Source organism: Protopterus annectens, chromosome 9.part0 (genome assembly GCF_019279795.1).
Source record: "Protopterus annectens isolate FY-2018-M chromosome 9.part0, PAN1.0, whole genome shotgun sequence".
In the NCBI taxonomy this organism is placed as follows: domain Eukaryota; kingdom Metazoa; phylum Chordata; order Ceratodontiformes; family Protopteridae; genus Protopterus; species Protopterus annectens.
The window spans coordinates 193,738,454-193,764,905 of NC_056743.1; the positions used below are offsets into that span (position 1 = coordinate 193,738,454).

The 26,452-nt window shown below is 39.1% G+C and overlaps 1 protein-coding gene across 1 annotated transcript in view; it reads left to right on the plus strand.

The window, feature by feature from the left end:
* Window positions 1–26,452, plus strand: part of USP47 (ubiquitin specific peptidase 47) — a 3,572,488-nt gene that overhangs the window by 2,263,615 nt on the left and 1,282,421 nt on the right. Inside the window, exon 19 of the mRNA XM_044082726.1 lies at window positions 18,077–18,189. Coding sequence (XP_043938661.1) covers window positions 18,077–18,189 — 113 coding nt within the window. The remainder of the gene's footprint in view (window positions 1–18,076; window positions 18,190–26,452) is intronic.

A 26,452-nucleotide genomic window follows, 5' to 3' on the forward strand; every position in this document is an offset into this window, starting at 1 on the left:
GAGTGTGGCTCTTAATCAACCGTTCATTTGCCAACCTTCTTGCCTAATCCACAGAACAAAGGGGAACGGATTCTGCATTCCTTGGATGTGCACAGACAACTTAGATTCTACTTGGACAGAACTAAATCTCGAAGAAAATCTCAACAATTGCTGGTAGCATTTGCTGCAGGGGAAGGCTATTTCAAAACAAACCATTTCTAAATGGATAAGCCATTGCATTAATTTCTGCTATAGGCACCATGGAAAACCTATCCCCCAGGGGATCAGATCTCACTCCACCAGGGCTGCATCTACTTCTGCAGCCTTTGTCAGAGGTGTTCCTACCACGGATATTCTAGAAGCTGCTACCTGGAGTTCTGTTCATACTTTCACCAAGCATTATCATTTACCAATTTTCTCTAAATCCAGAGCTGGCTTTGCCATTGCTATCTTACAGGCCCTTATAGCTGGCCCTAATGCTGTATAAACTCCTCCTGCCAACCATAGCTTTGGGAATCTACCCAAATGTAATGACTGCAACAGTGAAATACAAAGAGCATAGTATAGTTGTGTACACTTACCATAAGTGTAGATGTTATTAGAGTGTATTCACTGTTGTAGTCCTGGTACCCTCCCTCCAGCCCCCTACTTTTCTCTGGCCATACCTCTACTTTCCTTTACTATGCTTAAAAGCCTTTTGGGTGTATTTGCTTTTGGTTGGAGGTATAATTTTGTGTTTTTAATTTTATTTGCTCCCCATTAGGGGGCACTTGACATCTTGGGCAAGAAAAACTGATGTAATGGCGTCAGCTGCATGTTTTATACCCCTGACGACCTGACGTCATGGAAGAAGGGACAGCGGCCGACGCAGGACCCAAGACTTTGTTAATCAGGCCGACTGAGGGCAACCTGCCAGCAGATTACCCAAATGTAATGACTACAACAGTGAATACATTCAGACATCTACATTTATGGTAAGTGTACACAACTGTACTTTTTTCAGCCACTTCAATACCATAATGTTTGCACAATCCCCAGTGCAACAGTCTTGAGATATTATTATGCCTTTCAGTATACAATTCTTCTGCCATTAGTATGTCACAGCCAGCAATGAGGTGTGCAACTGTTTCTAATTCTGTTTTACAAAATCTACATTGGTCTATTTCTCCCACATGTTCAATGGACTTTGTAAACCAGCATGTACTTAGCCTGTTATCTTGCGCCACCAATATTAACCTTTCATCTCTTATACCCTCTTTTAATTTCTCCAAGTCTTTTGGGTTTCCAATACCATGATGTGAATGGACCCCATTCCTAAGTCAAAGTACGATTAAAGTTAGTGAAATTAGTATTGTTTCAGTCTGATTTCAGCCAAAAGTGCTCTTCGCAACACTCGCAATGGGCCCAGTAATGACTCCTCCTGCAGTTTATATGGGGTTAGGGTCTGTGTTACACTATTGAAAAACCTTAACATCGAACACCACTCCATCAATATGTATTCAGCGAAATTCACTTCTGCAATTCGCTGATTACTTACAGGGCAAAGATGTAGTGGCCAACTACACAATTTTCCCCTTTTCTCCACTGTAGTATGATCTCGGTTGGTATATTTAGTTAGGGGGGTGTGGAGGGCACAGCCCCTCACATGAGTGGGTTTGGTTGAGCTACATTTTGGTCTGTTGGGTTGCAGGGCAAGTATTTGTTTGCCCTTTAAATATTCAACGAATCTCAAAGTGAATTTCACTGAATACGGAGTGGTGTTCGATGTTAGGGTTTTCGGCAGCATAATATAGACCCATGGGGTTACATTATCAGAAACGTTTCTAAATATGATTATAGATTCTTTTTTATAAGACCCTTTGCTCCTACTACTGTTAGAATTGACTGGGTATCTTTCTTCAACATTGCTCTCATTTCTGCCTGTCGATCCTGAAATTTTATGACTGTCTGTCTCTGTATGCAAGACACTGTAGTCACTGGGTGTGGCAATTTCAGGGATCAGTGCTACTTTTGTCTTCTTTTCATGGACCACTATATCTGGTTTTCTAGCATCTGTCTTTTGAACTGTTGGTAATGGATTAGTATGTCGCAATCAGAAACTAGGTTTGTGACAGTTTCCAATTCTGTTTTACAAAACCTACGTTTGTCTGTTTCTCCCACATGTTCAATGGACTTTGTAAACCAAGGTGTACTGCCCACTGTCTTGTGCTGCCAATATTAACATTTAATTTTCACCTTTTTTTAACCATTCCTGCGTTTGTTCCTGATCAACATGAGGTTCTTTCAGAAGTTTTCTATACTTGCAACTATATTTATGCATTTTCCACATTTCTTGCCTTTTCATCTGATCCTTCACCTTATATTCTTTCTTTTGTTTTTTTTGGCACATTCATTTGCTGCCTGATTTTTATCTGCTTCTGGTTTGATTTCCATTTCTGCTTGACGACAATATGCTTCTGCTAAGTTAAGCAAGAAAGTCATCTTAAATTTATTTTCCTCATGTTTCAAAACTTTCACTATGTTTGGGTCTTGTGAGGTCAGCAGATATGCATGGAGCCCCACGATTGCAGATCTATACATGTAATCAGTTTCAAGGAGGCCCATGCCTCCTTTGGAACGGGGAATATATAGTCTATGTTATGCACTGATTTTTATAAATCATTTGGTGAGCATGAAGCATCCTGTTGAATTAATATGTAATCTATCCATTATGTTTTGGGGCCAGTCAGTTACTCCAGAACTGTAAGTTAGGACAGGAAGAACAAATTGGTTTATAGCTTAGATTTTGTTCCTAGATGTCAGTGCTGTTTAGACTCCATTAATGTTTCCTAAGTTAGATAGCAAATAATGGTGGTGTGATGGGGAAGAATGAGGTAGTTAAGAACATATTTTCTGAGTGTCTAATGAGTTGACAGACTTTAAAAATTCCCTGCAGACTACTCTTTCAGAAGTACTGGGAGAGCAAATTGGTATAACTAAGGACATTTTTTTTTTTGAGCAATGATACAGAATCAGAATTGCCTAGGCATAAAAAGGCCTTGCTAGTCTAATTATGGTGGCTGTCAAAAAAACAATTACTAGAAAATGGGAATCAAAGTCTAAATCAACTGTACTGGAAGTAATGACTGTAGTAACAGAGGTAAAACAACTGGGCATGGGATGTTTAGGAAAGGGTAAGAGCAAATTACATAGAAAACAATGTTAATTGTGGGAACATTGCATGCAGATGACGAATGAGGTTTAAAAGAAGGCAAGATTTGTATGAGCTGTGTAATATTTTACTGAGAGTGACTGGATAGATTCTAGGTGTTGTATAATTTTTGCAACTGAAATTATGTCCGTGTGGGTTGTTTTCATTTGTATGGCTTATGATTGCCTGCGTCGTAAGTGATAATTTAATAAAATTGTTTCTCGTTTAACAAAAAAGACATATACTGAAAAAAAAAGAAAAGAAAGTAGCTTTTTTTCAATAAAGTATGGTTACTTCAGAAATCAAAATAAATAATTTCCTTAGTTACACTCATTTGCTCACCCACTATTCCTGATAGAGTACTCTGTAGGGTTCTTCCAGTAAATTCCATCCACTTCTTATCTGTTCTCTGTACCCCAATTGTAGTCATCCCTTTCATCAGAATCTCCTTCCTCCATTCTCCTGTTGGCTTAGCTTTTGGTAAACTTTCTGCTTCTTCATGACTGTAATATTCTGTTTGACTGTTGTTACTCTTCTTATGGATCTTCATCCAAAATCCCATTCTTTCCTTATTTCTTGAATTACTCCCCTGCTTCATCATCATCTCTTTCCACTTTGAATTGTAGTTTTCTGTTTGTGTTATTATTTATAAAAGCCTTAACTGTGTAGCTCTGAAATATCCCTTCAAATCAGGTAATCTTACACCTGCCTGTTCAGGTGGGAGGATCAGATTATCCCAGTTGATTCTTGCCCTCTTTGTCTCCCAAATAAAATCCTTCAACTCTTTAATAATTATGTTGCACAGCTTCTCCTCTGGTAGATACGAATATGTCTGACCTGTGTATTACCTGTCTGACCTGATCCCCTGTAGGCTTGGTCATCTTAACTGTAGAATCTTACTTGATATATTTTCTTCTCTTACCAATGTATAACTAACATTGTCTTTTTACCCATGTTCTATATCTTCTTTTACCTGGAGTGTTTTATTAATTTCTTGTTATATTACTATGCTCAGCATACATGATGTAACCTGTTTTGTGTATTATGCTGGATGTACTGTATTTGTATAACTTGATGCTGGAGCTTTTCTCCCCAGGCCTCCACTGAAAATGGACCTGGTCCAGTCGGAATTTCCCAGTTAACAAATGTAAAATAAATAAATATTAAACTAAAGGGATTAAAAACATTTTTATTGCTCTTATCTTGCTAACCATATCCATAGGCAAGAGCATACAGTTTCTCAGTTTTTGTCTTATCCTTTGTTTAGTCTCTTCATACATATTATTAGCCACTATAAAAGAATCCTTTTTAATTCATACACCTTAATACTTCATTTTCACATGTGCCCATAAATTTGGGTATTGCTGGACCAATTCATGTGTGGACACACAGTTTATAGCTATAGCCTTTGTTTTATCTTCATTAATTTTATATCCCAACAAAACACAAAGCTGTCTTACAATATTCCACAACACTTCAGATGTTCTTTTATGGTTCCCTTCCATTGATGATTGCCTAATGTAGGCATGAACTGTAAAAGAAATGTAGAGGGGGCTTCTACAGTACCCTCTATTGTCTTCTGAGCCTTGATATGATCTGAGCACTCAGAAGTCCAGTTTGTCTCCATTATACCAGAAGACATTCCTGGGTCCCCATTCACATAAAGTTAAGTTCATCCATGTCCATTTTCAAGCACAAGTTAGATCTACAGATGGGAAACAGAACATATACCCAAGGACTCCCCACTGTAGTACTAATGGAATGAGGTAGCTCCAAAATGCTTTATCCCATGTATGGGTCACCTCAAATTACCTACAGTATGATCCCAGTTATATTCATTAAGGTTAATATATAGTTATCGACCATGGGGGGGGGGGTTGGGGGTAAGGCCAAGCTATACCCAAATGGGATAGATTATTTTCAGCACGAAAAGGGAAATTGGCTAGGCTTAAAATGGGTCACAAGAGAAGCTAGCCTAGTACGTCCCTATAGTCAGACTGCAGCAAAAGCTCCAGGCCCCAAATCCGATTTCGGTAACCTAAAATTCATAACCAATGTCTGCAGTTAAGTAGACCGAGAGAGAGGAGACAAAGTCTGAATTGGGCTTGAGCAGATGCTGAAACCTAAACTGATATTCATCGGTAGGCTTACAGTTGACTAGCTGATACTGCACCAGTATCATGTTGTACTAATTCATGGTTATTTACGTTCCCATTTACACAGTTTGTCATTTTAAAGGGAATTTCAATGACTTTGAGTCATACAGCTTGGCAGTTTGAACAACTGCCCAGCTGACACTCCTACAAATCTGCGCTAGAAAGTAGTGCAAATATCTAACAGAGCAGAGACAGCCCCCCAACAGAAACACACATGTACAGATAGTACCAGACAGTGACTCACACATGCTCATTGACACACACAGACAAGAACAAAAACTTGTGTGTCATGTTTAACACAATTGCTGTCAAGAGGCTGAGGATAAGTAAAGCCGCCAAAGTTCCACTCTTTTCTACTCTGCTTCGTCTTCTATGTTCAGTAGTAAAGTTCACACACACGCACACACACAGAAACAGTCGTGCTCTACATAGACGCTCATTCACGGAAACATAAAACACATCTGTTGCCTGCAGGCACTGGATCCACAGTGTCCTTGTCCATACCAACCACTGGTCACGTCAGGCACCTGTTATCCTCCACATACTCAGACATGATCATGATAAGCAGTTATGTGCATATATGCACTCAAACCACTCACACCACCCTACACATGCATACTTATTAAGATTGATACAAATGCACAGACATATTCTCTCACAGGCAACTAGTCACTGAGTTGCTCGCAAGCACACACACCACTTTTTCTAGTTAATAGTTTGGCAGCCTGAACAGAGTGAACTTTTGTTGTTTCACCCTGTGTACATTTTGTTCTACTGAAATGCATACTAAGTGTACTCAGCTAGATTGCTGCATACATTTTTGCATTTTGTGCTATACTCTGCATGAGAATTGTATAACATGAATGGATTTTAAATCGCCATACTATGCAATTTACTCTCCAGCTCACTGCACTGTGTTGCTGATGGACTTCATTAGCATAGGCCCCACCCTGATTGCCACATGTGGTGCCAGTAGCAGTGTAACAAAATAGACAGAACTGTTCACTAAATGTCTGCTCATGTGTTGTAACAAACAGGGCAACAGCTGTGTTAGTGAGAGAAATGCAGCAGCAGATCATCCACTAACGTGATCTGCAGTGATATCATTGCATGCTGATGAAGGAAATGGGGTGGAAATATGTGTAGGACATTAGTAAATCAATGCTTCCTGTAGATAGTGGCTTCTCTTCATTAATCTGCAGTATTTTGCATAGGTTTTTCCTGACAGTGCTAAAATGGCTATGAAAGGCATGGTTCTCCTGACTGGAATATATGCTCAGGGAAGACCCATTAACTATTCCAGGTCAGTGGATCTGGCCAAACTAAGATGATGTGATCCCAGTACATCCATGGCTCTTGGGAATTGAGCTTGTGGCCAAAAATATTTAATGTTAGTACTTGTTAGTCACTTGTTCTCCCCAGGTCAACCCGAGCTGCTGCACATCTTACACGAAGCTAGAAGTTCTAACTTGTAGAAATCATACTTAGTGGAAGATATTTTCTGCTCGTAGCAGCATGATTTCACCATAACAAGCCACTTCCAGGTTGGGTTAATGCCTACTTTACTGGAGCATTTGCTGCATCTTTGGCTTTCTGGCATGTGGACTAGTACTCTAGAGGCAGCATCTTGGTTCTCTGCACATACTTTTACAAAACATTACAAACTGGATTCCTTTTCTAGGTTCAGAATAAGTTTTGCTAGGTCCACTTCCCTGGGCTTTTGGATTCTTGATCTACTTCCTCCTTCGTATTTGTTACTAAACTATGGTAGTCTTTTCTAATAGCTTAGGATATTGTAACAGTAATCTAATGATGAACATCGTACAGTTGTGTGAGTAAACTTACCATAACAGTAGATGTTCTAATAGATCACTTTTGCAGTAGTTGTACCCTCATTCCATTACATTTTTTTGTGTTTTATGTTTTGCTAGGGAGTGAATGTATGTACCTCTGTGTATATCGTTTTATTTTATTTTCCTAGCTTTTCAGGGCTGTTGCCTACCTTATTAGGGCAAGAAAGTCTGTGAAGCTTTTGACATTCAAACTGCTTTTTTTGTGGAGTTCTGTTGAAGCTTTTGGTAGTTAGAGTGCTTAGACTGTTCTCTTAAGCTTTGAAAAGCTGTCTGGTTGGTCATATCCTTGGCAGGATATAACCCTGATAGCTTAGGCTACTGCAACAGCAATCTATTAAAATATCTACTGTTGTGGTAAGTTTACTTGCACAACTATAATTTCCCTCTTTCCAACTTTTTTTTGCCCTAAAAGCTGGTATTCAAAATTTGTTCTGGTTCCCCAGAAAAGAAGACAGCTGTTGACCAGTTATAGACCTTTCAAAACTAAATACCTTTTACCTTGTTCCAGAATTCAAAGTGCTCATTTTACAAACCCTTTCTTTGCTACTGTCACCCAAGGCTAGGGTTACAAGACGTCTGGCAAAAGGAAGACATGTCCTCCTTTTCAGCATTGTGTCCTCCATCTGGCAAGCATTGCCTAAAAAGGCAAAAATGTCCGGCTTTCAAAAATATATTTTTTCCCTCTCCGGACTGTTTTAAAAACAGTCCAGATTGAGAAGACTGAAAGCACCTATGCAGATGCCCAGAAGTCATTGTGGCTTAACCCCAAGAAACAATAACCTGATGGGACTGCAAAGTCAGCAGTCTGTCACGTAATCTGTATACGTGACATGACTGCTGATTAGTCCTGTTACTCTTGTGTTCTCTTCCCGCGCTTTATTTGCGAGGAAGAGAGCGAGAGAGTGGAGAAACGGGTGGACCGTCGTACTAGAGTTACAAAAAAAAAAAAAAAAAAAAGATGACACTGTCATGAAGGTAAGTACCCCCCCCCCGGCAAGGCCAACCAGATTATACTAATACTGTGTGTGTTTTAAGGGCCGTTGATGTTTTTTTTAAATATGTATTATAACCTGGCAGGGTTAAACCAGATACTAGGGAGGCAATGTGTTTTTGGGGACTGTTGATTTTCTTTTTTTATTACACTGGCAGCCTCAACCAGATTCCTGTGGTCTGTGTCTTTTTGGGGGCTGTTGATGACTTTCTTTCATACCTCTCAACCTCTTAGAGCAAGAAATCTGGACAAAGCCATAAATAATGGAGGGACAAAGGCCCAAAAGTTGGGACAATTTTTAAATATTGCTTTTGCAAACTTAAAAAGTTGATATAATAACAGATCTTGCATTAACACAAATTTTCTGAAGATTATGAAACCTGAAACTCAATGTCTGACATTATTTTCTGACTTTAATCTTTAATGGTTTGCCAGAAAACAACAATTGTATAAGAAACGGACTTAAAATATGAGGCAAAAATCTGTACAGTTGAGAGGTATGCCTTCTTTTTTGAATATATCCTGGCAGGGTTAACCAAATATAGAGAGGCAATCTGTTTTAGGGACTGTTGATGATTTTCTTTTTTTAACAATACACTGGCATGGTCAACCAGATGCTAGTGTTCCGTGTATTTTGGGGGCTGTTGATGACTTTCTTTTTTTTTTTTTTTTTTTTTTTTAATATAATATCCTGGCAGGTGTCAAAGAGATACTAACTATGCAGTGTGTTCTGGGGGGCTGTTTGTATATGACATGTTTTTTTTTAAACTTAATATCGTTTTGCAGGGTTAGTCAAGATACATTAGAATGGTTTGTCAATGTTTTGTTGTTGAAACAATCTCTACTCTTGCATGAGTAAAGTGTGTATAGATGAACTGAAGTAAGATCACATGCAATTTCCTGGCTATGTGATGTGAAGAAAGTACAGTAATATAACTGTGGTCTTTAATTTTAATTAGTTTATACCTTGTAGGCTCAAAGCAGATTCTCTGGGAAGGCATTTGGGATGGGGGCAATGCCTATGTGCGAATGGAATGACTAAAGTTCTGGCTTGCTTTTGCAAGAGTAATGTGCATTTGAGTGAAGTCAGATCGACCACAAGCTCTGAACTCTGAGTATTGTTTATGTGAAAAAAAAAAAAGAATACTTACCTTGATGACAGTGTCGTCTTTATGTTGTTGCTTTTGTTTTTAATATTGCAAGATCAAATCAGATACTGTGGGTGGGGTAGGCAGTGGAGATTGGAGCTGTGTGTGAAAGAAACAACTGGCCCCGCTGTTTACTGTTGTTGTAATTCCAGCTTTGCAAAACTGTAATGCTTTTCTGTCCATACCTTAAGGTGACTGTAAAATAATTAGCAAGTTTGAGTAATTCTTAATTTATTTCATATCTGTTCATGTATATACTGAATGTTTATTAAAAATGTTTTTAATATGTTGGAGCTGTTCTCCCTGGACCTATGCTGAAAAGTTTTTGTTTTTTTCGACTAAAGCCAGTTGCAGAAACCTAGGTAATTTTCATTGTAACACACAGTCCCGATTGTAGTTGTCGGGTCTATATTAGAACATTGAAGTTTCAGAACTTTGAATGTTCTAATATCGACCCCTATTAAGCGAAAACTGATAACATCGAAAATTCAGAAAAGCTAATTTTTTCCTAGGGAAAAAATTTGCTGTTCCAAAACACACACACACAACACAAACACACCAAACAAACAGCAGTCCACACACATACACCTAAAATCTTACATCTAACCCTACACTAAACTGTACATACACCACTATCTACCCACTTACCTTAACCCAAACCCTAACCCTAAGGTCCGTTACTATCACACACACACCTCACCTGTGCCCTAACCCTAACTCACCTACCCCACCCTAACCCTCACGTCCACACATTAGCACACTTACCTGACCCGTGCCCTAACCCTAACTCACCTAACCTGCCCTAACCCTCACATCTATACAATCGCACACTTACCTGAACCCGACCCTTAACTTTCCACCACAGTGCTGAAAATAGCGAAGCGACAGGAACGGACAACCAAATTCTTTCCCTAGGAAAGAATTAGGTTTTCTGTAACTGTTATTTTCAGCTTTCGCTGAATAGGGGTCGATATTAGAACATTCGAAGTTCTGAAACTTCGATGTTCTACTATAGACCCTAGCTGTCCCTGCCATGGTTACATGATGTGATTTGCCACCAAGTTCAGAAAGCACTGCAAATTCATACTATATCTTAGATCAAGATCATTATTAGATAGGCATATCGTTGTAAAACAGAAGATGATTTATTAACTGAAGGAAAGTCAGTTTTAGGTTTATGGAGTCCTTTTATTTTAATTTCTATATTTCAGGGCATGCACAAGGAGCATTTTGGTTTAAATTAGTAAGACAAGGATGTGAGAGCCTATGGGTGCAATATACTGTGGAGATTTGTATGTACTCTGGTATTTAAGCTTCTGTATTTATGCGCAGTAAACTACTAGCAGTACCATTACATGAAGAAGAAAGCAACATGCCTTAACTCTGGAGTATTTTAAAGATCTGAACCTATTCAGTAGTGGATTTGTTATATTTTCCTTGAAACTATTTAATGATGAATTGGTTATTTTCTCCATCAACCTATTCAGTATTAAATTGGTTACTTTGTCCCTGAAGCAAACTACCAGCTTAATGTAATTACACATTGAAATGTTATTGTACAGCAGTCCAAGTGCCCCATGTCAGTAAAGAATTATTAGTTTTAGCATCACTGTACTGTCTTTCATGAGCAGAACAGGAAACGTTCTCCATTGTCCTTTCATGACCTTTGGTGTCCTCCATTGGGTTCGCAGGTATCTGGTAACCCTACCCAAGGCTTCTTTAGTCACTTGATCTCAAATATATTTACCTGTGTGTTCCTGTTTACAAAAAAACAGAGTTTTTGAAGATTCTTTGTCAAGGGATTGCATTTAGAGTTTCCATCCTTACCCTTAATCTCTCCAGTGCCCCAAGAGCTTTCATGAAATGACTTGCTCTAGTCATAGTCTTCAGCAGACTACAGGATATATAATCTGACTGTACAGACAACATAAAGCAAAATCCCAAAAAGGGAAGGCATCACTGATCAGTATTAGCAAAAAATTACGGGCACACATAAAATTGTCTAAGGCCAGCTTCGAGAGAAAAATTGCACAGGACACTAAGGATAATCACAAGGCTTTCTTTAGTTATGTTAGGAACCTGGGTGGTAATTCCCAGATATGCTCAGAATTAGTCCAAAATGACAAAAAATACACCAAACCCACAGACATTGCCAACATCCTAGCTGATAGGTTCAGCGCAAACTTCTCCCCTCCCACCAAAGGGCAAATATCTATCCCAGCAGAGTGCTGCCCCTGACATCTCAGATGCTCAGGTAAGAGCCGCCCTCTCCAAAGCAAAAACACAGCATCAATGGGACCAGATGGTGTCCCGGGCTCGCCCTACATGAACTCAAAGAAGAGCTAAACCCAAACATAAAACTACTGTTCAATCTCAGCCTTACTACAGGATATGTGTCCAAAGAGTGGCGTGCAGCAACAGTGGTCCCTCTCCATAAAGGTGGTGCCTCAACGGATCCTGGAAACTATCGCCCCATAAGCCTGACTAGCTTGGTCTGCAAAGCTATGGAAAGGATCATCATGGACCTCATAAATAAAGATATTGGGGACCTACAAACACTGGATCCTACCCAGTTCGGCTTTGTTAAGGGCAGATCCTGCCTCTTAAACCTGGTTGATTTCTTTGAAACAGTCACCAAGGCCATTGGCGAGGGAAGGTGGTCCACACAGCCTACCTGGACCTCGCAAAGCCTTCGATACAATACCCCACTCGGGCATTATAGATAAGCTCACCAGCTTAAATATAAACCCCTATGTCACTAGATGGATTGCAAACTGGCTCAAGGACAGAACCCACATGGTTAGAATTGCTGGAGCCATGTCAGACTCCAAACCAGTTACAAGTGGTGTCCCACAAGGCTCAGTCCTGGGACCTCTCTTGTTCGGTATATATTTCTCGGAGGTACAGGCCAACACGGAAGGACTGTGGCTGACCAAGTTCGCAGATGACTGCAAACTGGGTGCCATAATCGACTCTCCAGCCGACACAAGCATCCTCCAAAAGGGCCTCATAGAAACAGACAACTGGTGCCAGTGCCATGGCCTCAAGCTAAATGCCAAAAGTGTATAGTCATCCCTTTGGCAAAAACAAAGTGCCCACAAATTACCACATAGGTGGAAATCCATTAAGTACAGAAGAAGTAATTAGGGACCTGGGGACCCAAGTTGATAGCAATCTCTCATTTGACAACCACGTGGCCAAAGTGGTTAGAAAAACATTTTATGTAGCCCACCTAATTATGAAGGGATTCACATCTAGATCAGGGGAGGTCATCGTGCCTCTTTACTCATCCCTCATCAGGCCCATAATTGAGTACAATGCCCCTTTTGGGATGTACCTTACCAGACACCTGCAGCAACTGGAAAGACCCCAAAAGTACCTCACCAAGAGGATCAAAGGGCTCAAACAAATGCCATATGCTGCCCGGTTAAAGAAACTCCAGCTCTACTCAGTGGCATACCGCCTGTTCAGAGGCGATCTGTGCCTGACGTATAAAGCCATGTCCAACCCGGAATTAATGGACATGTTGCACCTCAGAAAATCCAAATCCCATCAAGCTACGCTCGAGAGACTTGAACCTCAGCACTGAAATAAATAGGACATGCTGGAGGGACAGATTCATAACCCAGAGGCTCCCTTCACTCTGGAATAAAATCCCAGTCCAGGTTAGGCAGAGTCCCTCATTGACTCTCTTCAAGAGGAATCTTGATGAGTGGATGGGAGATCGTAGGTTTACCCCGGGTATCACTTCTGTGTCACTGTTAGATAGAGGCACAGTATACTAACCTCGAAAAAGGGCATAGCAAAATAAATTTAAAATGGGTGGCAAAAGCCAAACACATTCTGGCTAGGCTTATAAATGCGCTAGGGCAGATAGCCTAGTATGAACCTATGAACATACATTCTGTCAGAGCAGAATACAATAGCAGACTCACACTGACCAGATCCAGGACTGGCCCTCATGAATGGATGTTAACATCCATAGGTCTTCCAGGAGATTGTTTGCCTGTGGGTAATTCCCTAAGTAGATGTTTTTGTCTCCTGTCTCAACATACTACTAAAACAGTTACGTTCCAGAACACACAGAAAAGGATCCTCGAAACAGATGCATTGTCTTTCCCCTGCATGGGAATGTTCCTTTATGCTTTCACTTCTTTCTTCTAATATGCAAAATCCTAGTAAGGATCAAGAGGGACTTGCCAGAGATACTTGTGGTGATGCCCTTTTGGCCCCGACAACACTGGTTCTTCCTTCTTATATGTCTGGCTGGGGCACTTACCAAAATCTACCACTCAGAATGGACATGGCTCACACACGATGAGGGATCTCTCATCCACTTGGCATTCAGAATTTCCAGTTAACTGTATGGATAGTAGGTTTTTGATCCCTCTTAAGCATATTTTTTTCTGAAGATGTACTGCATGTGTTAAAGGAAGCAAGGAAACCTTCTGTAGGAAGTCATATTTAGCCAATAGAAAAGATTTTATAGTTAGTGCTGTAACAGAGAACGAGACCTATTTCAAGTGGGAGCACCACTGTTTTTCCGGTATCTGAGTGAATTGCTCAATTTTGGCTTTGTGTGCACGTGTATATTAGTACATCTGTCGGTCATTTCTGCATGTCTGCAACTGGAGTCCCATGTTTCTTCTTTATTCCTAGTCAAGCAGTTTTTGAAAGGCTATTACATATTAGATCACCAGAAAAACATGGCACTATCCTGTGATCTAAATTTTGTGTTGGAAAAGTTAATTCTGTCTCCCTTTAAACCTGCAGTGAGTTCTTTTCTGAAATGTCGTACTTAGAAGACTGCTTTTAGTCATTGCTCTGAATTTTGCTCACTGGGTATCTGAATTACAGGCCCTTACTTATCTCAACATTTTTTTGTCTTTCCAGAAGTACTGGGTGAATCTTAGAGCCAACCCTTCCTTTATGCCCAAGGTTGCTTCTGAGTTTACACCAAACAACCAAGCTATTCATCTCCTTGTATTCTACCCTGGACTCAAAAATAGATGCAGAATAATTATTCATAATTACCTGGGCAGCACTGTAAAGAGTTCAGAAAATCTAACTCATTTTTTTTTCTTTTAAGAAACAATGTCAGCCAATACCTAAGTAAACAATTTCTAAATGGCTGTCAGACTGTTCAGTTTTATTACTGAAGCAATGGCAAAAGTCCCCCCTCAGAATGTCCGCTTATTCTACCAGAACTGTGGCTACTTCTAAGGCTTTTTGGAAAGAGGTGGATTCTACATTTGTTCTAGAGGCAGCTCCTTGGTCCTTTTTGCACACTTTCACAAAGCTCGGACAGGGTTTGCTAAAACTGCTCTCCACAGTCTTCCATCTTTTCTTCTTGAGCTTTGGCAGCCATCTTGTATATTTATGGGTACTGCGACAGTAATCTAATGAACTTAGTACACTGTGTAAGTCAGCATAGTAGTAGACATTTCAGTACATCACTGTTGCAGTACTAATACCTTCTCTACATGCCCCCTTTTTCCTACACTTCCCTTAGCCAGGGTAAGGCAACCCTCTTTTATTTTGCTTTTTGCTCTTTTGACATGACATAATATGGCATTATTACATGATAACTTTAGGGCTTCACCCATCATGATAAGATAAGAAAGTTCTTAGGTTTGATGTTGCCATACATTCCTCTTATACCAGCACTTGCTCTTGTGCTAAGGAGAGACTGACAGTGCATGAGGAAGGAGACTGAATTTTGTAGGCTGGCCAGTCATCTAATATCCCTGGCAGGACACTTCCTATATATATATATATATATATATATATATATATATATATATATATATATAAATAACAACTGCAACAGTGATCTGTCTGAACATTCACTGCAATTCTGCAGTTATAAAGTATTGGTATTACCCCATCTTTAATTAAACAGTTTTTAGTCTGTGTATACGTGTGTGTGTGTGTGTGTGTGTGTCTGTCTGTCTGTATGTGTCTGTGTCTTATTCAGATATACCCAATCAACAAATTAAGTAAATGAATAAGTATATGCTTGATGTTCCCTCTCATATTCATAAGTAGTGCTGCTGGAAGATACCTTTCAATAAAAAGTTGTAGGATAGTGGGTGTGTACATATGCATGTTTGTCAGACTGAAAAGCGTTCTATTCGAAAGGACTATTTTTTCTGTAATTCTGTTGCTTACTCTTTCTTTTAATTTTATTAGTATTTTTATTAACGAAATCCCTGTTTTATAAGTGAATTAACAAAGACCATACCCTTTATTTTATAATAGTTATGCACAAGTTATGCATATGTAATGCTTGGTTTACCCACTACAGCAGGCATACTATAGACATGAGGGTGAAAAAAAATCCATCTGTGTATAAACATGTATTACTTGCACCCAAACTTGAATTATTGCTATCTCACTCAAGCCTATAATGCCTTTTTTATAGTTCCAGTTCATACCCATACCTGTATACAACGTCCACAACTTTACTGCGTCTAGCATCTTTAACTTAGTGACTTGCAGCTTAAAATAGGCAGTATTAGAAAGGGTAGAGTTATTAACAAAATGGCACTAAGATTGTTAGTCTAGGATGTCCTGCAGTGGAGAAATTAATCTTTGTTTGCCATTTATTATTTTCTTATTCATGTTCATATTTTCATAACTGAGAGATCTACATTTTATTAGTGTATATTGAAAATGACCATTGTGGGAAACATGACATTTCACTGAAGATGTTGGTTTATATCCAGTATACTGGAAATACTACTAGTGTGTTAGTAATTATGACAATAAGCAATATTTTCATATGTATTTTATACTTAAAAAACAAGTGATTTACAAACTGTTGCATGACATTAGGTGAAGAAAACTGTCTCTGATGAGTACAGTTGCATATCTTGAGAGATATGTAGTATTATTTGTATTTCTAATTATACAGTTAAACATATGTTTTCATATTTCTGTAAATATCTCAATAAACTTGCACTTTTAGAGGAATTTCTTGTCATATGACAGCTTATGCCTACTTAACAAAAATGTTCTAACAATATATGCATAGGTTGTATAATTTTCAGGACGTAGAAATGCATGAAAGTTTAGAAGAAATATTTGGGATTTGTGTCCATTATAGTACATTACAGTATTTATGGAAAAGACTGTGAATGAACTATTATCACCTTAAAGAATACTTCTGATAACATTGCTATGTGCACAACTTTAATAGCTTTTATTGTTCACCAAATATTTCCATTTGTTTATCTTATGTTTTTAAGAAAGTCCTGTGGAATGCAAGATGTGTATAGTCTGCTATAGGTGTGACATTCCGCACCACGTAGGCATTAATGAGCTATGTATTATGTAATACCATTATTTAGGAAAAAAACAAAATTACGTACCTATAAAAGAAACTGCATACATTTAAAATAACTTTGTATTCTTGGAGCTTTTGTTGGCTCACTCTTAGTGTCTTCAGTGGCTGAGAATGGTTTTCTAATGTACTGCCCATGTGACAGACATAAATGTGCCATCTTTTGCACAGTGCATTAGGTTAAGTGAACTTTGAGTCATTTATTTTTTTGAAGTGTTTCAGGAGTGCACATGCATCCTGCTGTCTATGTTAAGATGCTTGCGGACTCCTACCATCCCTTCAGTAGTTTTAAGTACTTTTTTGCGCAGTATTTTCTCATAGTGCTTTGGTTTGTTTCCTGTTTGTGTGCCTTTTCAGAGACTGGACATTTCTGTTTTGAATCATTTGATTTCTTAGTAGAGAATATAGCAACTATAACTTTTATTTTTAGTAGCTACAGAGATTTGTTTTCTTTTTACTTTTGAGTTTGCAGCTGAATGACTTCTGTGAGCAATACTGGATTTACAGTGAGCATACTGATTGCTGTGTCCAGTCAGTGTGCAGTTTTTAAATGTTAATTAGCTTTTATTATTCAGTATGTATTTAGCGTCAGACTGAGCATCATCAGAGCAAGTTATTTTGGAAGAGTGTCTACATGCAAACCAACCTTGGCCAACAAGACAAAATGTCTGGTGGGTGATGCTTTAGTGACTTGTAAGAAATTTTCAGTTAATAAATTTCTTATTGGTACCCCATGAAAGATTAAATGTTGGTGATGGAGTTTCTTTCCATTGTATTGCACTGCATTTCCTGACATTGATGGTCATGGTTCATAGTAGTATACACCTTAAACAAGGGGCACACTTGTGTATTCAGTCACCAAGAACATTTGGTGATATGCTCATCACCAGGGCTGCCCCACATGTAGTTTTTATCTTCTCAAATTATTCAGTATCTGTTTTATTTAAAAATACTGAAAGGTTTCTGTAAAACAACAGTTGCAGCTCTTCCTAAACTTGATGCCTCAAAAGCATTAAATATGTAAATGAATTCAAATTCATAATGTTATATACTGCGGTGGTGGTGCTGCGGTAGCATTGTCGCCTCACAGTTAGACGTTGCCCGTTCAATTCTCAGTTAGAGCGTCTTCTGTGTGGCGACATGCTTGAATGGGCGTTCCTTCGTTGAAGGTTGCGCGTTAGGCACGGCAAGCCAGCACGTAAAAATCTACTGCCAATAATTAGCGGACCGGAGTTCCGCTGTGGCAGCCCCTAACCGGGAAAAGCCAAAAGACACAATGTTTTGTGAGAACAATTTGAGGAGTTATTTTGTCATGGAGTCTTCTTAACTTGAGGTGCTTTTGTGTATATTTACAGATTTTGAAAATTTGTTTGGGTAGTGTCTAATGTCTTGACTTTGTAATTTTTAATGATAGAATTCTTGGAAGTTGAAGAATTTCCAGAGCACATCAAGCGCCTGGTAAGGAAGGAAAAAGATTTAGAAGAACAAGAAAAAAAGCAGCGTGAAATTGAACGCAATACATGTAAGGTAAGACCTTCAGAAAACTTTCTGTAGTTTACCACAAAGCCTGTTACCTTGTGAAAAAGACAAGAATAGTATTGTTGCAAGTCAGTGAAAGTCATTTTCTTGCAGACAGCTGAAATTTGTTGCTTTTACATTTGTATCTATTCATATGCGTGTTTTTTGTGTGTGCGCGTGTGCACACCCATGTAGTGTACTGGATAGGTACATAAGTGATATCCACAGTATTGGCAGAAATGAGGAGATGGAAAAGGGGACAAGTGGTGCAGCCATTAATCATATTATTTTACCAAACCTTTCATGAGTGTTGAGATGAAACAAAACATAATGTGTATACCATTCTGAATAAGTATTCTGAAAATATAAAAGGCTGTGGATTTTTTAAAGTTTTGTACCTTTTTTTTTAATTCTTGTTTTAAAGGTGTCTAAAACTTTGCATGCATATGTTTATGTAGACACTTGTGTGTGTGTCATACCTCTCAACTGTACAGATTTCCACAGAATGTCCAGATTTTTGCCTCATATTTTTGGTCCATTTATCATAAAATTGTGGTTTTCTGTCATATCATTGCAAAATTGTTGAACAATGATGTCAATAAATAACTGCAAACATTTGAGTTTCAGACTTCATACCCTTCAGAAAATTAATGGAAACACATCTATTACCTTTCTACTTTTGTAAAAACAATATTTTAAAATTGTCCCTATTTTTGGGCCGCTGTCACCCCATTATTTATGGCTTTGTCCAGATTTCTTGCTCCTAAGAGGTATGGTGTGTGTGTGTGTGTGTGTGTGTGTGTGTTATATATACACACTCATATTTATCATTCAACAAGAATACTTGTTTGGCTCATTCTCTAATACTGCATGGCACAGAGCATAAATAAACAGCAAAAATTGCTGCAGCTCAAGGTAGGATAAAGTCTTATTCAGTAATAGCCATCCAGCATGCAGACTAGTTTCTTTGACACTTATTCAGCGTGTTGGATGGTAGTTATTGAATAAATCTTTGACTGAAATATAGCTCCTGTGTCTGTATATCTGTCTATATGTAGACACGCATATATATATATATATATATATATATATATATATATATATATATATATATAATATTATGATTCTATTCTCTTTCATTGACTTGTTGTTTAGTCAGCCAGTAAAAATCACAAGCCAAAACAATGAAGCCCTCTCTATCAAAATTTCAGGTGGGGATTTAACATGGGTCCTACATATTCCATGTGACTAAAAAAATGTTCAATAATCGCAGTTTGTGACTTGAGCATTTGCAGATCGACTTAAGTTACAGCTCACACATGTATTCATGTATGTATATGTGTAAATAATTATGTACACATACATATATATATTTATATATATATATATATATATATATATATATATATATATATACATGGCAGAATTGCTTTGGTTTGATTTTTTACTAATTGGAAGTCTGTGTTCCACTTCATTTGCCTAGTAGTCTAAACCACTCTTGCTGCATGTCTTTTGGAATTCCAGGTAGAAATATACTTGGTGCTCATCACTGTTTTATATTTTTTTTGCAGAGGTTGGAAGAGGTTATCCCTAGATGGGGACCTTTACTGGTATTATATCAGGAAGAGAGGTGGAAAGGGTGAACCCTACATATGAGCATTTCTTTTTATTGTCTATTGCAAGGGATGGCCACAGGGGATGCAGCCCTAGATAGGACCATATTTAATTATTTACTTATTCTTTTTTTCTAACTTTGTAGATGAGCTGTTCACAGAACCATATTCAGCTGTAATGCAGGCCATTGGTGTGATTATAGAACATGAAATGCAAATATCAAATGAGTAGAGAAACTGAAAAGTATGGTAAAGAGCCAAGTTAGCATAACAAACTGACAAGCAGTTCCATGTTGTAACTTTTGAAATAGTACATTAAAATAGAGTTAAATCAAAATAAAGACAGAGTTTTACACCATAGCTGTTTATAAAATATGCAGAGTACTTAATTTCTTGAATTTGTCAGTTGTCTTTGTGGTTTATAAATGTTATTATTATTGCAATTTTTTTAATTTATTTATTTATTTTTTATGAGGGGTTGCAGATACACACACACACACACACACACACACACACACACACACACACACACACACACACACACACACACACACACACACACAGAGTCTCTCTCTCCTTGTTTTCTGGTGTACACTGGCCCACACTCACTTCCTCCTTTTAGGGCATCCTGCCTTTTGTGCATTCAAATCTTTTTTTGAAGAGTTCTCCACATTTTCTCTCTTCTGGCTGACAGGGAAGAATTGTTTTATTGTTTATGATGACGTATTTATATCAAGGTGCCTGGAGAACATTTCCACTCAAGCAGTGTCGCGCAGTTGCTTCACAGCAATGAGCATGTGTCCTTAAAACATCCACCTAACACATGCTGCCACCGACAATGATCACTAGCTGCAGGTCATAGAAATCACTTCAGATGCTGTCATGGTGCATTTGATTTTTTGCTGTCCAGTGGGTCTTACCCAGTGGCTCCTCTTCCTTTGTGCAGCTGACCAATTTGCTCCTCTGTTGTTGTCAAGAGCCAGGTACCTCCATCTTGTTTGACAGCCCCACAGTATATTTGTTCTCTGGCTGGAAGGCCTAATCAACCCATCCCTTCCTCCTGTGAGGCAAGAGATGGGAAGCAAGGAATAAGCCAGTCTGCTGGACCCATTGTGTTCTCCTGTCTTCCCCCTGCAGGAGCTCCTCCTCCCTACACTGGCTCATTAGAGCTCTGCTACTCTTCCAAAGTTTGAGGTGCTTGAGTGCCACCTCTCATATGCTTTGTTTGCCCCCTTGGCAACATTTTTGAACTCAGTGGCTGCTGCATTTAATGCTCCATCTAAGTATCGCACAAATAGAAAGCCAGAGCCACTTACCTGTGCCCAGGATGGGGGCAGTACAAAATGGCTGCTCACACCCATCCTGCCCACCCCTTTTCCTCAAGCAGCAGTGGTACTAATGGAACACAGATTACTTGGGTCGTAGCTACAGTTTCATCTCTCTGCATCCTAAGGGTGAGGACAGGATGCTTTTATTAACACCCGGTATAGCCCACCCCCTCAGTGGTGTTGAAAAAAAAATCACACTGCCCTTTAAAGTCCATACCCAAATGTAGGCCATTGGCAGCAAAGTCAGACACCTTGTCTTTGTGCCGGCAGATCACTACTTGTAAGTTTATTTTTATTACAACAAAAAGAGTTGTGAAAGAAGGATAACTACATATGAACACTCCTGTTTTCTGTAATAGAGGGAGTTTAGAGGGTGAATGATTATATATATCAGTGAGTGTTTTTAATTTAACAAGGACTGGTGGAAGAAAGACTCTAGATGTGATTGTTAACAGGAATGGAGATTAGGGCATCCTTTATACAAGTATTTATTTATTTTTTAAACAAAGAATACCAGGATCTTTGCTATTTGTATTTTCATTGTTTTTTTCCCAAACAGCTTATGTGACACCATGATAGGGAAGAAGAATGGGGAAAAGGGAGGGACTGAGAATTGGAGAGATTAGGGGTCACAGTCTGGTATTCTTTCAAAGGCAGGAATTAATCAAAAGTTCAAGATTTCCACACCAATTAAATTAAAGTTGACAACAATAACTGAATGGTAGTAATTTAGATTCCATGTAAGTTTTATGATTGCAACACAGCATACATTAATGGTTTAGATTATTATCTGTAGTGTAACTATCAACCAGATGTCATCCATAGTTGTTTTGGACATAACCCACCAGAGTTATAGGCATCTATTTCAGTAAAGAAATACCAGTGATTAAGGATATGTAAAGGTACACGTTTATATAGCTGTGTGATACATTTGTTCATTAACAATAAGTAAAGCCTAAAACAAGGGTGCTTGAGAAAGAGTCTCTTATCCTGAGGGTACCAACATTATCAACAAATATTCTCTTAATTCTGTCTGGAACATGATAGAACAGAAAATACTAGATATTTATGCTTATCATATTCTGACCCTAGACCCTTCCCAGTGGAATTGATGAACTGATGTATAGTTCATAGGTTCGTAGGTATGTACTAGGCTACTGGCTCTGGAGGCTTTACAAGCCTAGCCCATAGGATTACCCCGGCATCATGCCACCCGACCTTAGTTCCCAGTGCCTTTGTCGAGTAGATCCTCCCAGGGCTGAATTTTCTATTTCCCATAAACTCATCAAGATTTCTGTTTAACAGGGCCAGTGAAGCACTCCACTTGACATGTATGGGAAGTCTATTCCATAGCATGGGCAGTCTCTGAGTTATGAATCTATCTCTCCAGATTGTTCTGTTAATTGTGGTAATGAAGTTGAGGTCTCTGGAGCGTGTAGTGTGGTTTGGGATTTCTTTAGATGTAGCATTTCTAACAGAGCTGGGTCAGACATAGCTTTGTAAGTCAAGCAGAGATCGCCTCTAAGTAGGCAATATGAGAAAGAGAATAGTTGGAGTTTTTTTGTGTCTGTCCATATTGGACAAGTGTTTAAGGCCTAGGATCCTCTTTGTGAAGTACTTTTGCGGCCTCTCCAGTTGTTGCAGCTGTCTAGTTAGGTACATGCCAAATGGGGCATTGTACTCTATGATTGGCCTAATGAGCTGGTATTCAAAATTTGTTCTGGTTCCCCAGAAAAGAAGACAGCTGTTGACCAGTTGTAGACCTTTCAAAACTGAATACCTTTTACCTTGTTCCAGAATTCAAAGTGCTCATTTTACAAACCCTTTCTTTGCTACTGTCACCCAAGGCTAGGGTTACAAGACATCCAGCAAAAGGAGGACATGTCCTCCTTTTCAGCATTGTGTCCTCCATCTGGCAAGCATTGCCTAAAAAGGCAAAAATGTCCGGCTTTCAAAAATATATTTTTTCCCTCTCCGGACTGTTTTAAAAACAGTCCAGATTGAGAAGACTGAAAGCATCTATGCAGATGCCCAGAAGTCATTGTGGTTTAACCCCAAGAAACAATAACCTGATGGGACTGCAAAGTCAGCAGTCTGTCACGTAATCTGTATACGTGACATGACTGCTGATTAGTCCTGTGGGAGACAATGACCTCTTTCATCCTGGATGCAAAACCCTTAGTAATGAGATGTGCCACATAGACAGACTTTCTGACCACAATGGCAATGTGGTGATCAAAAGAGAGGTTGCTGTCATCCTGTGTTCCGAGATCTCTTATGACGTCTTCTGTGTTCAGTGGACTACTATCGATGTGGTAATTCATAGGAACTGGGTTTTTCCCAAAGGGAATAGATAATAGTAGATAAATAATTATCATTCCATTTGTTTCCACAAAGAAAACAAATAAACTCTTAGAAAAAAATGGCCGGGGATTGCTCTTCTGTCTCTCTCAAGCCTAAAGCTCTTTGCCACTGATCCTTCAAAGAATAGTCAGTTTGATGCCTACAGCTGAATGGTCACTTATGTGTCTTTAAATTATTGGGTTTGTGTCATGGTCAGTGTAGCTGATTGTATCAGCAGTCTCAGAAAGGAGTTATGTACAAGTCTGAATCCCACACTGTAAGGGTCATAAGTTGTAGAGAAACACTGTCGAGATTAGAATTAAACCTAAATAAATTAGAAGTCTTTAATGCTAGGAACCACTTGCCTCTTGAGAGGTTTTCTCCAATATCATGCATTGATAATTACCTCAGATGACTTGTAGTAGCTCATAAATGTTGTTGGATGATTGGCTACACAGTGGTTTAAAATGACCAGTGTCATGCACAAAACATTATATGCCAGGAAGTGTTTTGGTGGACACAAAAAACTTTCACCTCTTTCAGATTGTTTTAGTGAAATATGTTAAGGGCTATGTAGGGTATTATTGTTCTGTGATGCTGCATGAAGTATGCAAATTATGCATGTAATGTTTTCATAATCTTAACAGTGTTGATGTACAACATTGTTAATGTCATATGTCATATGGCAAGTTGCTGTGGCATAGTAATGTGCCTTAATATTGCATATAAGGCTGCAGCATCTGTTCACCTGTAGGCCACAGCTTTTATGATACACATATGGATATGAAATTACTGCTAATGTTCTAAATTATTTACATAAGAAGAAGTTGTATCTCTGGTTGTCTTCATGTTACTCAGCATGTTTTACACTTTCTTTTTCTTTTTACTAGCAATGGCTGTTTGCATAGTTCCCCGGCATGAAAGTGTTGCACTTTATTTTCCATTACTTGTGCAAATATGGAAACTAGTTCATATTTTTCAGTAATTCAAGTCCTGTACATTCCATTGTGATATTTCCTCTCAGCATGCATGGCAAATCATATTAGCTTACAAATGCCACCTTCTTTTATTGCATAACCAACCTCTCATCTGATTTTTGTCTTTAGTATTAAGAGACTTCTTGCTAATAATGTATAGTGCATATAGTTTTATCTTTGAATGTTTGTCTTACACATTTTTGTCTAACACCCTCTAATTTTGCATGCCCCAGCATGACACTGTCATGTTCCATTTGTGCATTATTAATGCTAATATGGAAATATTTCATAATTTTCTTAAACTTCCACAAACACTTATCAGTCATTTAAGCCTTGCACATACCAGAGTGATGGTTATGCTACTCTGATACCAACTCATTTTACCTTCCACATGCCACCATGCTCCTTAATGCTGTGGGCCATTGTTGAGATGCACATTGTTAACAGCATCATTGTGGTTGTATGTAGGAGCTGTGACATAAAATAAGATAAGTTTTAAACTCTGCTTTGGAACATTTAACAATCTGTTTCTGCAGAATCATAATTGTGCTTCATTAAAGGAACATGCAGCAAATAATTTTTTTGCTGTGATGTACATAATATAAACTGCTCCTGGTATTCAACTAGATGTTCACCGTGCATACAGCTGCAGTAATCACAGATGGGTTTTCAGCCGTCAGGCGGTCCCTCGGTCGGCCGAATTCCAAAGTCTTGGTCCGGCGTCGGTTGTTGTCGCTTACTCTTCTGACGTCAGGAAGGCCAGAGTATATAAGACACAGCCGACGCCATGTTCTTCAGTCTTTTTTGCCGCGCGGTGCCCGAAGCAGAAGCAGTTCGCAAGTGCCGGTCGGCCAGCTCCTGAATTACGAAAATATTTGGAACCGAAGTCTTCATTAAAGCTAAGTACCCGTTAGAATCTTTTCTTGCCTCAGACCGATGTCAGAAAAAGTTAATAATTGTATTTCTTGTGGGAAGCAAATACCGCATAAGGATTTCCATTCCCTTTGCATACCTTGTTTGGGCCCAGACCACGACGTCTCGGCTGTCGCTTTGGCGCTACCTTCAATAACGCACTATCAAGCATCGGGCGGAGTTCGCCCAACACTTTTTTGGTAAAGCTTTTGACTATAAAATGTCGTCGGATACTCCGACTACCATTTTATCCAAAAAACGCAAGGAAAAGGACTGACATGCGAGGCCCGCGGTCTCCACCGACACCACGCCGAAACAGGCTCCACGTGGTCCGGTTCTCAGTGAGACGCCTTTGCAGTCCCTGACTACCGACGACACTCCTTCGGCGGTGTCTTCTGTACCCGAGACCGCTGGGTCATCGGCCCTTTCCCAGACTACAACCGAAGCTCCAGCTTATGTCGAGCCTACTAATGTGGACAGATCTACATCCACCCATGGTGTATTTAGGCCTTCATCCTCTTTTTCTATTAAGTCCTTTACTAAATCCAAAGCAGCCAGGCATCACACTAGACCTGCTGCACAAGGCCCATCTCCTGGACCCATGCCTAAGAAACAGATGCTTAAAATAGCTGAGGATCTAATTACGCTTATCAGAGGTTCTCAGCCCCCTCCTGACAAGAGACCCAGAGTGGAGGAAGAATCCCCCTCTTCTGATCAGGGATCCATTGTATCAGAGCATTCTGATGCTGAGGAACACTCTTATTCCCCTTTTGAGGATTCGGATGCAGAGCAGTCTATTCCTTCTGTATCCCCCCCTGAGGATTTTTCTTTTGGGGAAACCTTGCACACCTTGAGGGAGCACTTCCATTGGGAAGGCCAAGACTTTTCAGACTCCAAGAAAAGACTTAGGGAATTCCTTTGGTTACCTCAGCACAGACCTCTGGCTATTCCCCCTGTTTTGGAGGTACTGGATGATGTTTATTCGGAGGCTTGTTTTAATCCTGATTCACTGCCTCCTGCACCAGTTAAGCCTGATAGATATTACAGAGTACCCAGTTCTCACCAATTTCTCTACAAAGGCCATAATGCTGACCCTGAA